General features: G+C 33.5%; 2 protein-coding genes across 2 annotated transcripts; both read left to right on the forward strand.

Annotated features, from left to right (window-relative positions):
• The first annotated feature begins 2791 nt into the window (after positions 1-2791).
• Positions 2792-14205, forward strand: LOC134239888 (uncharacterized). The gene is made up of 16 exons (XM_062722020.1): positions 2792-2828; positions 3336-3426; positions 3509-3602; positions 3730-3801; positions 6030-6169; positions 6271-6308; positions 6440-6545; positions 6618-6779; positions 8127-8247; positions 9437-9553; positions 9679-9730; positions 9882-10028; positions 10268-10471; positions 10612-11116; positions 11483-11670; positions 14015-14205. Exons 1-16 carry the CDS (start codon positions 2792-2794, stop codon positions 14203-14205), a joined length of 2265 nt encoding a protein of 754 aa, XP_062578004.1.
• Positions 14206-18448: 4243 nt separating this feature from the next.
• LOC134239892 (proline-rich transmembrane protein 1-like) lies at positions 18449-22453 on the forward strand. Its single transcript, XM_062722023.1, has 4 exons — positions 18449-18494; positions 20205-20341; positions 20869-20991; positions 21468-22453. Exons 1-4 carry the CDS (start codon positions 18476-18478, stop codon positions 21630-21632), a joined length of 444 nt encoding a protein of 147 aa, XP_062578007.1. The 5' UTR covers positions 18449-18475; the 3' UTR covers positions 21633-22453.

Consider the following 22453-nt stretch of genomic DNA (forward strand, 5'->3'; position numbering starts at 1 on the left):
CTTATGATTACAAATCAAATTTCCATTATATGCATACTAAAATATACAATGTAGTACATGTAATAAACAAATATACATGTATGTTGCAAAATAATGATTATGATGATCTGGTCATTTAACTAGGGCTGGGACGATATATCGAGATATCGATATATCGTGATACATGTGAGGACGATACACATATCGATACATACGAAGGAATATCGAAATATCGCCCCCAAAAATCTTACTTCTATTTTTCTTTGTTTATTTAACATTTGGGGTTTAATATATAAAGTAAATAAGATAAATATAAATATAGATGTGAAATAAATAATAATTTACACCACTTGAGTAAAATATTTTTGTTTTACAACATATAAACAACTATTTTGAATAAATTATTCTTATTTGCAAAGAAATAATTTGTTTATTTCAATGCAAAAACAGATTTTATAAGCAATTAAACATATCGTGATACATATCGTATCGTGGCTCAAATATCGTGATACGTATTGATATAGAAAAAGTTGTATCGTCCCAGCCCTACATTTAACTGTGTAAGAATGTGGGAGTTAAGGAGGTGAATGTGTGCCAAGTATTTGTTGTTATTTATATAATGCAAATCGTTGTGTTTTCCTGTTTCCAGCAAATGTCACAAGAAGGTCTAGCCAGTATTTTTTAGTGCCAAAATGTTTTGTTGTACAAGTGAAATATATTTCAGGAAACCATATTGACTTTTCAATAATGGCATGCATAAATTTACCGATAATAATGTTGACTAGCAGCTGTTAGTGATAATTTCTTTTAATTTTTGATAGTACATATTTGTTTAATATATTTTTATATTATTTTAAATAGCAGATCACTTTTTCTTTTTTTTAGTGAAATCATTTGAAATTTATTAAAACAAGCAGTAACAGTAGATTCCTTATTTTACAGATCTGAATTATTGTCATAAATTTGATAAAATGACCAATAACGTGATATATCAAGAACATTAAATCATGAAAGGGATGTTGATCAGTATGTTTTACATAAAGTTTAGCACATTGAAAATAAAAGCAATTAAGTTTGCAAGTGATTTTCTCTCAAAATGGAATGATTCTTATTTTTTTATGCAAATTTAGGAATATGCATCAAATGATATGCATGGAAGAGATTCCATGGATTCAGTGAATTTCTTCTGTTTGGATATAAGTGTACATTACAGAACTTTAATCTCAGTACCAAATTCTAACAAAGCATTACATGAAACATCATTTACCCCGAATTGCAAAATTGAAAGTAAAATATATATACTTGTATACATTGAGATCTTGTAAATCAAATGTTTTGTAGAAACAAAGCTTTGAACATATTTAACATGATTTTTGTAAGTCGAAAAAACTTATGAATACATGAATTTTTTTAATTATTTTTAATGAATATTTTTAAGTACTAACATTTATTCTGGAATTTGATCCAGTTTTGAAATGGCACTGGTGACTACCTCAATATATCTCACAATATGTTCATGAAATAATAGCAGTGTTTTTTAGGGAGGGGACCCAACTGATTTTTAGTTATTGAAAAAGAAAAGACTTTTTTATTGCTGGTCACCTGATCAATTTTTAAGATCTGTTTAACTTTTATGTTGATTTGTTTACCAGTATTTTGTTGTGAATCTCTTGCAGTGATGCCATTGATGAATTGTGTGAATGGTGCTGTTATTTACAGTGTACATAGTACATACTTGAAACATTATGTCATAGATTAATTGTCTTCAATATACTGGTATATTACTGGATATTACATGTACCAGGGTATACCTGGTATATTGACAGGTACTACATGTATACCCAATATATGAACAGGTACAACATGTATACCACATATTATACTGAGTACTACATACATGATTAGGTACTTTATACATACCCCATTTATTATGGGGAAGGTATTCATTTGTATTAAGAATGAGACAAATAAAGTGAAACTCTCTTTATTTTTCTCATCTATTCATTTACAAAATTTCAGTTTCATCCCTGCATATTTTTGATTTCAGATAATGTCTCTAAAATTTTACTTTTGTTGGCATTAATACAGTGTATTAGTATGTGAACATTGCACATTTAAACCATGAAAATTTGTTCAATTAAGGAAATGTAAACAAAAATATTCTTTATTATGAGTATTAAATTTCTCAGACCATATTTCAAAGGGTTGTTTTTTATTTATATATTTTTTTCAACATCGGTTACATACAAGTAAGTTAGATTTACCATGAAAAAAATTACGTTACTATTGATGTTTAAACTGAAAACAAACAACTCAATGAGCTCTTCAGATACAAACTTGCCTTTGGAGTGTTAAGCAAGGAGAAAAAATTATATTGCATGTGGTTGGCTTTCTTTTTTATCTGCTAAATTAATAATTATGTAAGTTTTTCAAAGATAAATCCAACATTTGTGTGTACATTATTGGGGTGGAAAAGTATTGAATTGATACTCAAAGTGACAAACTTAACTGAGCAGTGATTCAATTCAGCAATATTGATAAAATCAACAATTGATTAACTGAACACAATTAACCAGAATAGCCAGAGATGTCTTCAGTTATTTTAGTTTTGTTCTCCAATTTTGCTCTCAAAACTGTCAATCTCGCATAAGGGATATATTTTTCTTTCTTTTAGATGAACTGAACGAACTGGTTTGCTTATTTTATAAATATATGCAGGAACTATCCTAGGAAGGTTACTGTAAATACCGTATATAGCAAACATTCCGACTTTTTATCTTGAACAAAAATGTCCCAAGCCGTTTAACTAAACATGACGGATGTACAACAAAATTCGCCTATTCTTTTTGGTAATTTGATGCTGGTGAACTATTTTGTTGACTCTGGCCATCAGACAGTTCAGATTTTGTCTGACATCTTTCCTTGTCACCGATTCTTTAATACTTCTACCCAATCAGCCAGTTAAACTTTTGTTACTTCTCATCTTGATGTCAATTGGCTGTCTTCTGTGTCAAGGAAAACCAAATTGATGTCAAAGACTAGATAACTGATCATCTTTTTAACAATGTAAAAAGATAAGCACAAATTCACACAGATGGGACTGTTCATTATGAAAAACAAAATGAAGATACCTTGTATGATTCTTGTGCCGTGCACTGTATATTTCATATACATCATCTTCCATTCTGAAAACGAGAAAACAACTGAAATAGGAGGAAACGGTCAGTTAAGTGAGTTAACTTGTTTGTTCTAGGCGTTTTATTTTTAAAAAAAATCATGGAATTTTAAAGAAACATACCTTAGAATACCTTTACAAGAAATTTCCCCATACGTTATGGATTCTTAATTGTTTTTAGCCACCAGATATTCCCGGCGGAAAAGACAGTCTCCTCCATATAATTACACATTGGAACTCCTGATCGTAGTGGATCCGGGCGTTGTAGATTGGTAAGATATTTTTCATTTCTCTAGAACGGGTTTTTGAAAGTCAGAACTATGAGCGTCATATTTTAAAATCCTTTATATTCAGGTTTAAGCTACAGAGCCAAGCAGGAACACCAGAAGAAATCAAAGAGGAAGCATACAACAAAACTAAACTTCATTACTATCGCGTTTTTGACGGGGTAAGCCTTAGATGGGATTTGATCTTTATGAAATCATTCATTTCTACACTAAAATATTTTGGTATGTGGATCATGCTGACAATACAGAGGTAAATGTTTTAACAAAATCTTTGTGAAATTTTTTCAGATAAAGAAAAGATTTATCATATCTCAGGAGTTAGGAATCAACTTGGAGCTAGTGGATATTACTCTGGCAGAGGTAAGCGGTTTTTTTTTTGGTAACGCAAGCTCTGTGGTTTTTGCTGTCAAGGTCATTGTATCGACCATAGAACTTGAGAAATGATGATTCAAACGAGACTGCTGATACTGAGTATTTTTGTTTCATCAACTTGTCAATAATTTTAGAAATTGCTCGTACGTAGAGCATGCTCTTGGTACAATTTAAGATATCAAGCCTCCAAAAGCCAAAGGTATATTCTGTTTCTGAAAAGTTAAGGTCATCACGTTTATCCTAGAGCTTGGTTGTTAGATTACCATTAACGTCTTCTTCAAGTAAAATGGCAAATATGAAACATGTGTCAGATAACAAGCTCACCAGGAGATATTGTATCGACATAGGAATGTAAATTACCATTGTATTGACAATACGTCGTCGATATATCTAAATATCGAGTTGAAGGCTTAAGCAAGTGTTTTCTTCTTTTCATGCATAAAATTTTGCACAAATTCTGCTTCATTTGAATATAAAATAGGTCTGTTAATAACGGGGCTCAATTGGAACCCATGGGAAATCGAATAGACTCTTGAAAAACCTGGTCTCCAAAAACGACATAGATATTGTCAATCAGAAACTCAAGCACCAAAATTTCGCTCAATCTTAGGTGCAAAAATTTGCATGCTGAGAATTCTCAAAGACAGATAGTTGCCATGAATTTCGTTATAGCGACTTCTGAGATTTTGAATCAGCGATTGCTTTGTAAACTAATCCTTTGAAGATCTTTCTGCGGTTTTTGCTGTGATTTTTGAGAGACCAAATGCTTTTGGGATGAAGTTGAGACCATTTTTGCTTTGGAGAAACTGTAAAGATATCGAGACAGTCCTAAGAGAACGCAGAGTTTGTTGAGCGACTGTTGAAAGATCGTTGAGAGATGTGTGCAATTCTGTAACATAATCTCTCTACAGTCCCAGCCTCCATGTAAATGGGGATTAATCCGTTAACGTAGGGTTTTGCTCACCATGGTAAGTTCTGATTTGAACGCAACCAATCGACACGCATTTACTTGAGATATATAGATATATATAATTCGTTAGTTTTTGTATTTAAAATCATTGAACTCTCAACCAATTATATCGCCTGATGTAGTGCAGCACAAGGACCTTTTCAATAACCTGTGAACTATATGTATTTTGACGATATTCCTAATAATTCCAATATTACAGGAAGTAAACGAAACCAATGCGCTCCATTATTATCAGACCTATTTTTGTATTCATATGAAGCAGAATTTGTGCAAAATCTTTTGCGTGAAAAGAAGAAAACACTTGCTGTGGCCTTCAACTCAACATTTAAATACTAGTATATCGACGGCATATTGTCAATACATAATGGTAATTTCCCTTCCTATGTCGATACGATATATCCTAGTGAGCTTGAGATAAAAGATACCACAGAGTCTGACACACCTGTTTCATACTTGGATATTTTACTTGAAAAAGACATTAATGGTAATCTAACAACCAAGCTCTATGATGAACGTGATGACTTTAACTTTTCTATCGTCAACTTCCCCTTACTTATGCAGCAATATACCTTCATCGCCTGCATACGGAGTTTATATATCTCAGTTGATTCGTTACGCAAGAGCATGATCTACGTATGAACAATATCTAAACGAGGTGAATTATTGACAAAAAAGTTGATGAAACAAGAATATCAGCAGTCTCGTTTAAAGTCATCATTTCTTAAGTTCTTTGGTCGATACAATGACCTTGTCAGCAAATACAATTTACCATTGAGTCAAATGCTGACTGACGTTTTTCATATTCATTGTAAGTCCATTATTTAAACACTGAAATGACAACGGATTTTTTCGTTATTTCCCGATCATGACAAGGAGCACACGGCGGATTTGACCGGTCAACAGGAGATGCTCACTCCTCCATGGCATTTGATTCCACCTCTGATGTTTTGGAGGTCCGTGTTTGCTCTGCACCTATTTTGTATTGTTTTATGGACTTTGATATTGAATACTGTTCGTTATCTCCATATCCCTCATATAGAATTTAATTTTCAACTGAACATGTGTATAAAGTCGTATGAGAGAGCTCAATTGCAAAATCAATTCCATTTCATTAGGTTTGCTTTCAGAATCGAAATAAAAAAAAAAGTTACATGCATAGTGCATAGATTTTGTTACAATTCAATTTTTTCGGTTGATATCGCAAAGCTTCAAGTATTTGTGTTTATAAACTAATTTTCTTGCACAGAATTTAAGTTTCCCCTCCCCCGTCTCTCTCACTCCCGACCCCCGGTCTTTGATTCCTGCCCCCGCCATCTTGGACGCTTTCAGAGACTGGATAAACACCACCAAACTTCCAGATCACAACCACGCTCTGCTGTTCACAGGGTTTGCGTTTTTTTATTTTATTTAGAAAACATTCCATATGAATATATTTATACGCATACATCATGTACATGTACTGTAATTTTTGAGCATGTCAATTTCAGGTACAATTTAACTTATGGAGGATCTACAACTTCCAAAGGTAAGTCCACTCATGCTTGTTCTGCAAAAAAATTGTTTTATCAGGTTTACTGGACGTTTTATAAATTACATTCTATTGAATACTTGTAATCAGAAGTGACTACACATTTTTTGTTTACAATATACCGTTAGGGTTATCCTATCCTGACTCCGTGTGTACAGAGCTGGCCATGTCCGTTGTGGAGGAGTTTTATGATGAACGATCAGCGATATACGCCGCCCAGGAACTCGGAAGGAGGTAAATCCATCTTTGATTTTAATACATAAATGCAGAAAACAAAGTTATGAAATGTACTGCTTCTTTGTACAGCCTTGGATCCAGACTTGACATGGATGGGAATTTCTGCCGATCAACTAATTTAAATATCATGTCCACCAAGTTTGTTTTCAACAGCTCGAAAATACCGAATCTTTGGAAGTTTTCAAGATGTTCAAAAACTTATATTAAAGACTTTCTTCAGAAGTTAGACAGGTAATAAGAATACATGTATATATCAAATGTGAAAATGATTACAGTAATCATGCAAAAGAAAAACCCAGTAAAACAATACAAATTTTGAGTAGAACCAAGTACCAAGGAAATTGTCAGAGGTGGAATCAGGTGGCATTGAGAAGTAAACTTCTTCTGTCCACCATTTACACCCACCGTATGCTCCTTGTCACGATCGGGAAAACTGTAGAATCCATAGACAATTTTTGTGTACTCAAGTAATGGCTCAACAAGTTGACGAAAGACGTTAGTCACATTCGACCATTTATGACAAATTGTATTTGCAAACTTGGTCATTGTATCCACCATAAATTTTGCGAAATGATTTCTTTAAACGAGAATGTTAGTATCCTTAATTGTATCATCAACTTATCGTCAATAATCTGTCCAAATTTAGAAACTGTTCATACATACAGTATGCTTTTGCGTATAAAATCGAATGGTAGACATACATGTAACGGTAAATGCAGATGATGATGATGATATAGTAAGAGAAGTAATAGAAATGTTGAAGTCATTTCGTTCATCATAAAGTTTAAGTGTTCATTAATGCTTTACTCTTGTAAAACATCATATGCATGAAGGAGATGTGCGAGAGTCTTTGATGTCTTTTATCTTGAATTAAGTGAGATACATGTATATTGGATCAACGTATGAATGAAAATAAGTCTTTTTAATTTATAAAACGCTATATATATGTCTAAATCTCAAGTGGAAGGTCGTGGCAGAAAAATGTTCTGTTTTGCATGAAAGAGTATTATTAATGTATAAATTCTGTGTCAAATGAATACTGCATCATATTCCTCCTTAAGGTATTCAATCCCTAATGGGAACAAATTCAGTGAAATTGATACATAACTGATATGTAGGCACTGAATACTCAGCTTAGATAGACATATTTCCCATTTATTACAATTAGTATGTATAGTGGGATGTGTCCTAATTTATGACCTTGAGTTTTGGTGAGAGTTATCTCCCCTTATTATAATCAATAAAAAAAATCAATTAAAAAATAATTAGCCGGTAAAGAAATTGTTTTCAATTGCCATTCTATTTTTAATGTTTCAATGCATCTTTCCACCGCAGGATTTATTGATATTCAAATTATTTGAATTTTTAGTTTGAAAAAAAATTTTTCCCCATAGACTTCAATGCAATATTTGTTAATTAACTACTGCTTAATTAATGACATTTTTAAAAATTTCTCGCGGGCAATCTTTTACCACTATAAAATGCTTTAATATAATATCAGTGTATTATGTACTCGACGGAGAATTAGGTCCCATTAGGGATGGAAATCCTTAAGAACTGTTAACATTTTCCTCGCAGTGATGGAAGCAATTGTCTGAGATCAACGAGTGATGAAGTCATACCGGCAAAAGTTCTCCCAACCCCTGATGCCGATAAACAATGTAAAACAGCTTTTGGATCGGATTCTTTTTTATGCAGGGTGAGTTAACGAGGCCCGATCTACTTGATCTGCGCATACGTTTCAACGCAGCGTCGACTCAGGCACGTCACAATACCCTTGACTGCCGTCACAATTGAACATAATAACGTCACAATTAAAATGACGTCAAATTGCGCTAAAATGTTTCGCCGATCTTGCTTACCTGGTTGCTCTATAGACTATGCATTGAAAGCTGGCATTTCTATTATTTTTTTTAAATATTTAAATAAATAAACAACTTTGGAACCTAATTAATTTTGAGGGATCAATTTTTTGGTACAGACTTATTAATTTTATCCCGTTTTATTTCAATTTGTGAGTTTAAAAAACAAACACTGCAACTTAAAGTAAACAATTTTAGTCTTTCTCATTGAACATGTTGTGTTTATACACACTCTTTTCATTGCAGACTTAAATATGCATGGATAATCTTCCGTTTTAAAAAAATAAATAAGTCTATAAATCATTTACATTGAACCCCCGAAATATTTTAATTTTCTATATATTACATGATAGAAAAAATTGCAATTTTGTCGCCTTTACCCCCCCCCCCCCCCACTACTCCTTTTTTCCACGTAAAACAACTTCGCATGCAAAGAGAAAAATAAAGCATGTCGAGAAAATTATTTCATAATGTAAGAATTATTTATTTTTTAGAAATTAATACAGTATTGCAATCGTTTGTTGGTGTTATGTTAACCCATCGCGACCTATAGAATACGTAGTTGGATAGAATAAATCCAAATTTTGTGTTTTGACATGCCCCCTTTTCACTGCAATAAGGGCTACCTCCAATTTTCTTTTCATTTTTTATAAGAAGAATGAAAATTGCATGATATATGTGAAAAACAAAGAATTTCATCGTGTATTTTTTTTTATTTGTAAATTTCTTTGTTTATTGAAGAGTTTTAGTATGTAATTGTGTATAAAAACAAGAAAAATGGTCCATTTCTTGACAGTGCCCCCATTTCACTACAATAAAGGCAAGGTAACAAAATTTCATTTTAATTTTTCTAAGCATAAAACATACAAGTACATTTCCAAAAATTAAATTTTTTTATCATTCCGTTTTCGTAATTTTCAACTAGATCGGGCCTCGTTAAGTATAGCAAGCTCGGCTCAATCAGAAACAAAACATACACGTAAGGATGTATAACGTTATCTTAGTGGTTTTTTTTTGTTTTGACAGGCCGTGATTGGTACCGATTATCGTACCCTATGTGGTGGGATGCCCTGTTTCCTTCCCAAGTCCATCACGTGTTCTAGCATCCTCCCGCTGGACGGAACTCTGTGTGGAAACTATTCAGTATATATACCTATACTACTTTACCATCATACCTTTAATTATATAAAAAGAATTTAGAAATAATTTGTTTTTGCAAGTTAATATATAGCCACAATAACAGGAAATCACTCTTGATATTTGTTCAGGTGTGCCAAGAAGGTGAATGCAGAGTGTCTAGTAATGGCCAAAACGTCCAAGGTAAAAAAATTACATTTCTTGAGTTATAACGTCAATGATTAGAGTAGAATCTTTAGGTTTACATGTCCTAAAACCGTATCACCTTTTGAATCAATACATACTTGAACATTGCACAAAATACTAATATAACATGCACGATTGCTCTATTAAGACCAGTGTCCATTTGGCGACCAGCCAGTGCTTCCCGATAGTGTAGGGTGTTCTGATAGGGTGTACGGGCGGCCATTTGATTGCTACCTGCCATCATTTAACGCTGCATGTTGTCAGTCCTGTGAAGAAATTAAAACGGACATAAAAGGTAAGAAATGCACATTAAGTGGAAAAGATGTCGATACACTGTACACCTCTGTGATTGTGTTCAAAATCAAACGGCATAAACAACATAGCTTTAAATATCATTCTTCACAGAAAGATTAGCAAAGGATCGAAAATCATGCATTGTCTTCTACTAGCTCTTAATAAGTAATAAAAATGTTATCACTGTCAAGAGCTTCGAATGACGTTTATTTTGTGTATACTAGCCTTTTTTTCCCCCAGATTGTGAGTATGGTGACAGATTAGAAAGATGCCAGTACCCAAAGTGCCCGACTTACAACAAGTTCACCAGGGAAAACCTCTGTTGTTTGACCTGCAAAAACGGTAAATCGCCATATTCTGCTTCGACTGACGCGCCATTATCAACTACATCATCGGATTCTGTTTTCTACATCACATCTGATGAAATGACGTCAACTGAAAATGGTTAGGGAATACTATGGCCCCAAAATGAATAGTGTCTTTTTCAAAATGCCCTGATTTGTCAGTTAATGTATTGATCGCATAAATTCACAATTAATGAACACATTGTTTGTGAAGGTGATACGCTCCGTTTATCATGACAGGTACTTCACTTATAAGCACAACTACTCCAAAACCAACTACAACACCGGAATCAACTTCAGTTACACAGCTCTCTACCAAGACTGAAACACAAACCACAGAGTCCACAGCCCTCACAGACTTGACTACTACATTAATGATAAGCACTGCTGCATTGACATCTCCTACCGCGTCATCTACGTCATCGGCGCCACTGTCGACGAGGACTGAATCCAAAACAACAGAAACATGGTCATCAACTGAGGCAGACAAGACTGAATCCAGTGTCAGAGTGAGCTCATCTTCTACTTTTGTAACCAAAGAATTCACAACAACAAGTAGTATCCAAACAGAAAGAACAAAATCGTCCGACGAAACCTTACCGACATCAACCCCAAGCCCGCCAAGGACACCAACAACGAATGTCATTCCAACAACTCCATCCACTAGAACTACTGGATCAGTCGCGACAGTTGGAAGCACTACCGCACGATCAACGTTGTCAACGGCTCTGCCGATTACCTCTAGGTATGTAGGCACAAAAATTGCAAGGTTCTTGATTGAAGGATTTAAAATATACAAGCTTTTGGTGAATAGAATGTAATAGATCATATTTTAGAATGAACGCATACTAATTTAGATAATATAAGCAACAATAAACAGCTGGTTATCACATTTACTGATTAATTTTTATTGGAAATTGCTTGAAGATGTCTGGTGAATGAACATAGAACTATACACATTTAAGTCAATTTTTGTCTGATTTGTTTTCAGAACATCGATGTTATCACACAGTAGTACTTGTTTCTCTTCGAAAACCAAACACTACAAAGTCGAAATGCATACAACTATGTAACGTTTTTTTCAGTATAGTCTTTATTTATGTTCAAAAAGCACCACTCATTCTAAGAGCACTGGGTTTCCAACTTTCTCTGACGTCACAACATCAACAAAAACGAGAACAACAGCACAGACGACATTTATACCGACCACTACGTCATCACAGATAACAACAACGCCATCTTCTGGAAGTAGTGAGGATAGTGATTCCTCTGATAGTGATAGCAGCGAGAAAAAGAGAAGTACGTAAAGTAATTGGATATTTAAAATTATCATAATTGTTGTTTTTTATGGAGTCATATAGTTTCATGGAGTCAACTTTGAGCAATTTGTTCTTCACGGCAATGATGACACCAGGCTTCGAGGTTACAAAACTTTTACTGTACTCATACTCCAACTCAAACTCCAAGTATGAACTCCACTGAGTACGTTTCTAAATTTGAGGTTATAGAAATTTGGAGTACAATCTCCAATGAGTCAAACTCAACGGATTTGGAGTACGAACTCAAACTCTGGAAAAGGAAATCTTTAGCTTTTGGAGGTAAAAATTATGTTAACTTACATATTAAAATAAAATGAGGGGACATGCACATGCTAGTACCCGATATATGCCATACATGTATGAGGGCAATTTATGTACACCTGCGAATGTAAATAAACGCCTGCTTCATTCTGTCATTCACAGATGGAAAGAAACACACAATCTACACAGGAGTTTAAAAAAAGATTAATAATTTTATTTCATGCATGTTTTAAATATACGAAATCATTAAAATAAAAGTTCTTTCATTGAAAAGTGTATGCACGGTCCACTTCTCTGATTTTATTGAATTTCATGATTTTTTGTTTATACATGTATTTTAATTTCTTATACAGTACTTTATCATTCACTGACATCCAGTATAGATAAAAGAAAACACCAGTAAAGTAATCGATGTGATACCCTTATTTATAAACAATTGTTAAGTAATTTAATTTATAATTATAAATATGAGATCAAAGTGAGAGTGAAATATTCTTTAAAAAAATAAACCCTTTGACAAAGGCTGCAACATAGATTTTGAAATAATGTCATCATATATCTATAATCGGTTCCCTGTTCAGAACACAGGCACCTGACAAATGGATAGATAAACCCCCCCCTTCCCAAAAAAAAAATTTTTTTTTTATATAACCTTATCAAAATTACATGATTCCCTAGTCTATCATTCTTATATTTCAATATCTGCTATCATTTTACGCTTCTGGTAAGATTTGGAGATTGACCCTATACAGTATTTTTTTTATATATATATAAAAAGGTCATGTATTTCAGAAAAAAAATTGTATTTAATACAAATTCTCGGATTCTGGGGGAAAGGGGGGGTACATCACCCATTCGTCAGGCCTGTGGTTCGCAACTGGTCGAACGACTGAACTTAACAGTTAATCTACATGTACATATATCATTTCAATAACTTATAATAATTTAAAAAAAAGAAAAAAACTAAAATCCAATGATAATGTAGACATAGAACATTTACGATGGTGTAATCCGTATGGCAAACAAGTGTAGCGTTTCCGAGTAAATCCTTTTCACATTCACATTTTGGTAGCTCCTGATAATAATTCCTCTTTGTAATAAAACACAAACACGTTAAATTAAATCCAAATGAAAGTAAAATATAATCCAATCAATGTTATAAAGTATAAATCCAAAGAATTGAATGAAAGGCACTTAGAATAATTATTCCAAAATAACTCAAGTTAAATTCCCATTATTAAAATACTCTTTTAAATTATCTCTAATCATCCTAAAAATACCCTGCTTATATAGTTTATGACTCCTCTCATTGCTCCTCTTAATCACCCCTGAACTAAACTAAGGTCAAGCTATCAGATCTAAATGCTATAAATCACTACGTTTTTTTATAAAGCCTCCTCCTAGCCTAATTAACAGCTCCCCATGACCTGTTCAAAAAGCACCAGTCTGGGTTAAGACACTGGATAAACAATTTCTCGAATGAAAGTAAAATAATAAAAACATACTAATCTACTGATTAAGAAAAGTAAATGAAACAAAATAATAAAGATAAAAAAAAATAATTATGCTACACAAGAATTATGGTGCAAAGGGATCATACAAGCCGGTAGATAGGGTGAAATAACCCAATACATAAGACTTGAGATTGACTCTGAGGTTGGTTTGGAGCATACTTGAAAAACCCTGAGTTTGTACTCCACTGGAGTTTGAGTATGAGTATAATGATTTTTTTATAACCTCAACTTTGGAGTACGAGTATGAATTTGGAGTACGGAGTTTGAGTTTGAGTACGAATTTAAACTCCAAAAAGTTTTATAACCTCGGGGCCAGATCCCATTGTTTGATCTGCTTCCAACTTGTATTGTTTCAATGGCTTTTTACCTTGATTAGAGTTTCATTCACTTGAAAACCATCTTCACTTCTCTATCCAATTTTCATCTTTTAAAACTCTTTCTCAGTCGTAATATGGGACTAAAAATATGTTGTAAAGAGGAATACATTAAAAATTTTATTTAATTCTGAATCCATGTTTTGATATTAATTTTGTAGTAATTTTTTTTCAGAGAAAGAATGGAAAAAGAAATTGAAGGAAATGGAAAAAGAGAGAAAGAAAAATGAAAAGAGCATGGAAGCTTTGAGGAAGAAAAATGAAAAGAGAATGAAAGCTTTGATGAAGAAATATGAAAAGTTAATGATGCAACTGAAAAGATTTTTCAGGCTTCCGAGTTTTAAACGCTTTAAATTTTTCCAATAGTTTCCATTCTATTCATGTACATTAAGATGGTTATTATTTATTTCTTTTTGGAATCAAGTCTTCAAAGTTACTTTGAGCCCGAGATCCATAGTGTACTACTGAAGTAGACACCATTTAATCCTTTATGAATTGGACAGTAGAAATATGAGAGCATAAGAAATAAAAAGTGTTTAGCATTCACCTGAGCATTTGGAATTCACTACTTTTAAAAGTGGGAAGTTTTTTTCTTTAGTTGTACTCTCTGTGATGGGGCCTGTGATTCTAGATAACCTATCCGTTTTGACACATCTCGTGTAGCCTAGAACTTTTGCAGCGGCAACATTCATGATCTTATGGAATAAGTCAATTTTGGTAATATTATTGCGATGAGAAGTGATTTCCTCACTCGGCAAGCAATTTTTGAGAAAGTTTTACAAAAAATTATTGTAGACGAAATGATAGGGTAAACTACTATGCGTTTTCTCTGAAAGCAAAAATGGTTTTGAAGGACGGTACACCATGTAAGTCAGGGTATTATTATTACATGGTGTACCCTTCTCTCGAGTATTGCAGTCATTTTCGCTAAAAGTAAGCTCTGACGTTCGATTGCTCCTACATATAAATTTTCATCGAACGGCGCTATGCGTGCAGATCATTTAAAATAAAGTTATTGAAATGTATCATCTTCTTACAAATGGATGCATCTTCAAATCTGAAGCGCCTTTGGAGATTCCATTGATCTTTTGACGTCATCACACATGAGTTTCATAACTCAATATGCGTTTGGTTTATCTCGAACAAACAGTGAGACGAAAGCTGAAATCTTTAATGTACAATTTCCCTAGGTCTTCATCTAAAAAGAAGAAATAAATAACATGAGGTGAAGAATAGCAGCATAAGAAGTGGTGGAATAGAAAAACTCCTTGATCGTCGGTTTTTCATTCATTGAAGGTCACCAGTCCTGTCAATGTTCCAAGTAAATGATGAACAGCTTAAATTACACAGGACGCATCTATGTCAAAACTTTCGAAAAATCTAGCAATATCACCTTCAGTCTGTTTATAACCTGGTTAAATGATAGAACTGGCCCCGAGTCCATAAAACTTACTTAATTAAAGAAGCCCATTTTTGTTCTCAGTCTCACTTTTACAAAAGGAATATACATGTATAGCGGGAAAGTGAAACTCAGATCAAAAGTTAGCTCGTCTAACTTATGTGACCTCTACGTCTGGTGCTACCGATATCCCATCCGCAAACTCCCTCAGTATAATACGGGATTAGAGACTATTTCCTGCAATGGGTACAAAACTTCCAAAGCGAGCGCATGGCGCATTCATTCAAGGAGTTCCATTAGAGGAACCACATCAGGTACAGATGCAGTACAATCCAGTGTACCACGGGATTAGTTAGAATAATCTAACTCTGTCTCTGTTTCGTTTATCTTTTTAACGATAGAACATCCTATCTACCACGGGATGAGTTCTTGAACCAATCCTATTCCTAATGTTTAAAGAGGATCAGTCGGAGCATGTGTCTAAGCATTCAACTGTCCGCCTATTTGCAGAATACTGCTTTAAAGTAATATACATACAGAGACATCAAAAATGAAGAAAACGTCATAAAACTCGAGAAAGAAATTGAAGAGCTTCGGAGATCGGGGGAAGAATGGATGATGGAATTCCGTCCTGAAAAACGTCACGTCATACATCATGATATGTCTCATCAAATATATGGAGATAGCGATCCGGGAATCAGAAAACTGTACATATGTTTATTATCCCTAAGGATTACCCGAATGAACTCGTTGAGTCTTTGTCTCCTATAGACTCATATGAGTGACGCCTTTTCATACTGGGCGACGCGTCTGCCACTATTATTTCGTTATTCTGTGTACTAATGAATGAATAGGTACCGAACGACAAGATCCTCGGGGACAGACTGGTCACCAGCAGACATACATGTTCGATGGTTAAAATTAAATATATGCAAACAACGAACAGCATTCAAGATCAAAAGTCCATAAAACAATACAAAATAGGAGCAAAGCACATATATACACAGTCCTCCACAACATCAGAGGTGACATCAGGTGCCATGGAGGAGTGAGCATCCCCTGCCGACCGGTAACACCCGCCACCACTTGCCATTAATGATGATTGGGAAATAGCGGAAAATCCGTCATACCCTCCGTCAAACAAACATACAATTTGTATCAAAAACGTCAGTCAGCATGTAAATTGTATTTGCTGACAAGGTCATTATATTGATCATAGAACTTACGAAATTTTGGTTTTAAACGAGACTGCTGATATTCTTGTTTTATCAATTTGTAATCAATAATTTAACTCCTTTTAGAAATTGTACATACGTAGAGCATGCTCTTTCGTATCGAATCAACTGAGAATATAAACTCCTTATGCAGGTGATGAAGGTACTTTGTATATTGTTGCAAAAGTAAGGGAAGTTGACAATTGAAAAGTTAAAGTCATCAAGTTTATCATAGAGCTTGGTTGTTAACGTATTTTACAAGTAAATATCCAAATATGAAACAGATGTGTCAGATTCTGTGGTATCTTTTATCTCAAACTCACCAGGATATATCGTATCGACATAAGAATGGAAATAACCATTATTAATTGACAATACGTCGTTGATACATCTAATGAAGTTTCGGTATCCAGTATAGATATGGTCATTCAAATTCATTTGAGGTTGCTTGCGATATTAAAATTATTCAAAACTGGTAAATGGTTTTGAAGAATTTCTTCCTTAGCAAGAGAACTATGAGTTAAAATGAGATTACCACTTGTAAAAAAAAAGTCCTAGTTCTTCTAAAATACAATTAATATAATGAGCCTTACAAACGAAGGCAATGTTTTTACCTGCTTTTGTCAGCAGGGACAAGTTCGTTCTGATCATGTAATCTATATATTTTTTTTCACTTCTGGATAACTGAAGGATATATGGCTATCATATTGCCCCTCAATCTTTAAATACTCGATTGTAACATACAGATCTGTACCAAAAGTGAAGATAATTTTATTACTTCTCTATACTTTTCGTTTAAAACATTTTGTAAAATCACTGGTAGATCTATAACAAAAATTCTTGACAGATGTAACCATGAATTTGTCTAAAATCCAAGGCAGTGTTGTATAGTTGATAAAAACAACAGTTTTTATCTGATCAAAATCGCGATCGATATGTTAAAATATTTAAATTTAAGTGGGGCATGAAAATTTAAGTAACACAATGAATTATATACTAGTAGTCGACATTGATTTTGAATTTTAGAACTGATGTAAGTGATGAACTATACATCTCTTACATAAAACTAAATATCTAATAAGCTTTTTAAAAAAGATGACTACACACTTTCTGGTTTAAATAAGTAATGATATTAAAGATGAAATTGGATCAAAATCGACCATTTGCCAGTGATTTTACAAAAAATATTGTTTTCAATTAAAAATAAAGATAGAAATAGGTTTAGCTTCTATATATAGATCATACATTCCATTCTGACCAAGTGTCATTCAACGTCTTCTTTTTTCATATCTGGTAGAAATGTTTTATAAATTTTCTTTCTTGATAATTTTATTTAAAGGTCTTTTTATTAATTATTAATTTTATTTTAAAGTAAGATATTTAAAATTGCGACAGTTACTGAATGAAAAGCTTCCTCTCTCTCTCTCTTTTCTCCATCGCCTGATGTAATCTTCTACAAAAACCATAATATTTTCAAAATTCCAACGCCAATTGAAGGACCAAGATTCCCTAAATTTAGGACCTTTTCAGATATAAGTGATCTAATGTCATTATTTTATAACGTTATAACTATAAGTCTCATAAAATTTCATTCAGTGGAAAGTGTATGAGGAATTGCGGATAAGAGATGGGTATCCGAAAGCAAGTCAAGTCAAGACAAGTAATTTTTATTTATAGTCGGCACATATATACAATTCAACAGAAATAACATGAGCTGTGGTGAGCTCTTTAACCGACATTAACATATTTACACAAAGATAAAAATTAGTAAAAATATACATTGTTGGTAAAACAAATGAAGCCATTTAAAATGACACTTTAAGGATAAAGAAAACAAGAAAGCGTAAAAGACGGACGGATGGGAGGGCATACATACAGCTAGACAGACACTATGCCCTCCCACTTTTCTAGTTGTTACGCCGATAACGGGAGATAACTCTTCCAAATGCTCTGTGCCAAATCCGGAAACATGCACGTCATAGATTTGACTATTGATTTTTTTACCTAAAGAAAATTTCGCAAGATGTCGGACGAGAAAAAAGGTAAACTATTAATTAAATTAATATCTGCTCTTCTTGTAATTTTCAACGGATTGGATTTCACAATCTACCATTATTTCAGATTTTGAAGAAAAGGATGGTAAGAAATTGAATCGGAGAGAAAGGACTTCTAGATCCAGGAAGTTATTTTTAGCTGTCTGTCATAAACTGTCAGTGGGTGCGTTTACAGTTCTGCCTTTGGTAGACAAAAGTTGCCGTTGGTAAAATTAATTACCATTGGCATGCCACTGGTACCAATGTTTTTGCCAATGGTATTTTTTTCTACAGTGTGGTTAATGTTGGTAAATGACGTCACAGCTAGTTATCGACAGGCGACAAGCTAGAAAGACTTGGATCCCGGATTCACAATAAACAATTTGTCCTCTAAGCATTTTTAACAAGTCATGCCAAAATCACATAAAAATCATATATAACACTTAAATTCATGATTTTGAAGTATGATTTAGACATGATCCATAAATTGGATTATATAAAACTCATAAATATGGCAACTAAAGAAGTGTGATCCTGATGTGGTTTGTTTCTCGGTTATGAGTCTGCTATGATTTTCTTGCGATTCTGGCATGTGCCAATAACTTAGAAGAAAAAGAAATCTTTAATTCAGTATTTCCAACGTTTCCAATGGACTCCCATTTGTAACAATGGTCAAATTGTTACATTTGTATGCCAATATCCGTTTAGGGTTTATTGGTACAGTTGTATGTACCTAGGACTGGCAGTGGGTATTGTCCCAAGATTTCGTATTGCGATATATTGTCACAGTGATATTTTTAACTGTATTGCAATATGTATTGCAATATTTTCAATGTAATTTAAATTGCATTTTCTAACTCTATTTACTTTAATTTACATGCAAAATGGACATAACTATGATAAAGCGTAACCAACACGGGAAAAAAATCTTGTTGATTTCATTTAAGTTATGCTCTGAAATGTTCCCACAAAACAACTTCTGTCTTACTGTTTGCATGGTTTGGCTTAATAACATATTTTCACATTTAATGACAAAATTCCTTTAAATACAGTAAGCATATTGCCAATATAACGATATTAGAAAATCGTATTGCGATACAATATTTTTTGTCATTGTATCGCAATATATTAAAATATTGATATTATTGCCCAGCCCTGTACGTACCATTGTCAAATTATTGCACCAATGGTATATCATGGTATATTGAAAGTTGGTACTAATGGCAGAACTGTGAACGCACCCAGTGTCAAGCAGGTCCAGTACAATCACTAGATTTAGCTACCTACTAAGGTAGAATTACCTATGTAGCTTTATTTACCTACCTCAGGTAGCTTTATTTAGCTATTTCAATGTCACTTTTCAAATTTTTATTAAAAAGAGACAAAAAATCTAGTGATTTTGGGATAGGTTTGGAAGTAGTAAAAATATTTGAAAGGAACACAGGGTCAGTAAACTTTTGAGATAGTAACATAAATAAGTTGAGAAATGAGTTGAGAAACCAGCGTACCTATTTGTGTGCAATAAATAATCACACACGTTTTTCAATGCGTGGGTGACAGCCAGACACTGTAGCTCTTTGGTCATCAATCCAAATTTTTAGGGAGCTACAGATCTAGATAGCATTCATATGGTCCATGTTAATAAATCTTTTGGAGGGAAAGAAATGTAGAAGTGCAGAAAAAATGACAAATATTTCTTTGAATGAATGTGTTTTTCAGATTACAGAAATGAGGCACCCCCACAGTATCAGCCCCCCCAGGGATATGGATATCCTCCTCAGGGATATGGATACCCCCCTCAGCAGGACCACCCAGGGTTCCCTCCTGGAGGATATACTACCAACAACACAGTCCTTGTAAGTATCAAATCACATGACCATCACCAACACAGTACTTGTAGGTATCAAATCACTCAACCACCAACACAGTCGTTGTTAGTATTAAGTCACACAACCACCAACACCGTCGTTGTTAGTGTTAAGTCACACAACCACCAACACTGTCGTTGTTAGTGTTAAGTCACACAACCAGCAACACAGTCGTTGTTAGTGTTAAGTCACACAACCACCAACACAGTCGTTGTTAGTGTTAAGTCACACAACCACCAACACAGTCGTCGTAAGTATTAAGTAACACAACCACCAACATAGTCATTGTTAGTATTAAGTAACACAACCATCAATACAGTCGTTGTTAGTATTAAGTCACACAACCACCAACACTGTCATTTTTAATATTGATTAAGAATTTTCCAGTCAAAATGTCAAAATATTTCAGAAGAGAGACATGATATATTGGGAAACAAAACTTGGTGATAGCTCTCCTTACAGCCATGGTAAATATTATGAAAAATCACAAGATTTTGTGTGACATTTACTTGTAGGTGGCACCTGGACCAATGACAATGAACGAACCTCCGCCCCCGGACTATATGAACAGGGCAATATTTGTGACAATCTGTTGTTTCTGGCCCACGGGCATATTTGCTATCATGAAGGCCAGTGAGGTAGGTGACATGTGGATGTAATTAGTTAGGGGGTGGGGATATACCAGTATAAAAAATATTGTATACAAACACTGTACATCTCTATATCTTGATATAGAACATTTTAAGCAATTTATATCGTTTACTTCAGAATCTTTAAAACTTTACCTAATAAAAGTGATTTTCTTTATTTACTCCTGTGTTATGAGTTTATGAAATGTTACATAATTAATGTTTTTTGTGACCTTGATGAAATATATTACAGTATATATAACATATCCATTCCTTTCACATTGCGATAGGGAGTTTTTCTAAAAAGGTCAGAGACAAATTATATTGTTAACTGCTAGCCATTACAACTAAACTAGTCATAGATAAGTAAAATTTGCTGAAACATTAGAAGAACAACTTGTGATCAGTGTTATATTTGTGTTTTCATAACTATTAATTTTGACTCTTTTTTGACCTAATGCCTTAATTTTGACATTTTTTTTCAGTCGCGGAGTGCCTATGCTAGAGGAGACATCCTCTCTGCTCGGTCTAACTCTAACTCGGCTCGACAGCTGTCCAACATCTCCATTATGGCCGGAGTAGCCTCGGTCTTGGTGGCCATCATTATCGTTGGGGTGTACGTGGGGCTGGTCCTCAGAAGTTATGCTTAAACTGGTTTCCTGTCCCAGCATCAAAATTTACAGCGGCGTAATACATACATATATAAGGTTTCATCAGAAATATTTAGCAGATTTTAGACATATTGAGAACTCTCATTTAAGTGTAACACAGATAATGAAAATACCTGGTAATCAAAATATTTTACATCATCAAAGTATTTTATATTGGCACACATATTCAGCGTTGTTAGTTTAGTTTTAGGGAATTTTTAAGATTTTTTATTGAGTTTGTGTAAAAATGTTTTGTTTCGGGGTTGTTTTTGGGATTAAGCTGAACAATTGAAAGCTTCTAGATCAATGCTATGAAATTTTCCAGTATCTTGCCAGTTTTTCATGTAATGAAGTAACAAAATAAAAAGTTTTATTTTTGAATATGAATTATGAAATATCAAAATTAACAAATTAATTTCAATTTTATAAAATCATTTAATGATGTTACTGTTAAAAACTAACCTCTGTTAATGTTTGTTTCATTATTGTCATTGGCAATTTTATACCGTGTACGCAATCTCTGATATTGTACATATTTTAATATTATTTTTGTGTATGGTTGTAGTCGTAACATTGTAACTCAATATTTATTGAATTTAATCTAAGTATACTACAGAAGCAGAAAATTTATCAGGTTGCTTAATACCAAAGACATACCTTATATATTATATTTTAATGGGTTTTGATTTTATAATATTGATAACAAATACTGTGTGTATTATTTACTATTCCAGAGAAAATTTTATCAGGGACCTTATTTCACAAAATGGCTAACTATTCCCCACTGTTTGCCTTTTCAACGTTATCCAAAAGAAATGACA

Source organism: Saccostrea cucullata, unplaced genomic scaffold, assembly GCF_032062105.1.
Source record: "Saccostrea cucullata isolate Sc308-1 unplaced genomic scaffold, CSIRO_AGI_Scuc_v1 ctg1056, whole genome shotgun sequence".
Classification (NCBI taxonomy): Eukaryota; Metazoa; Mollusca; class Bivalvia; order Ostreida; family Ostreidae; genus Saccostrea; species Saccostrea cuccullata.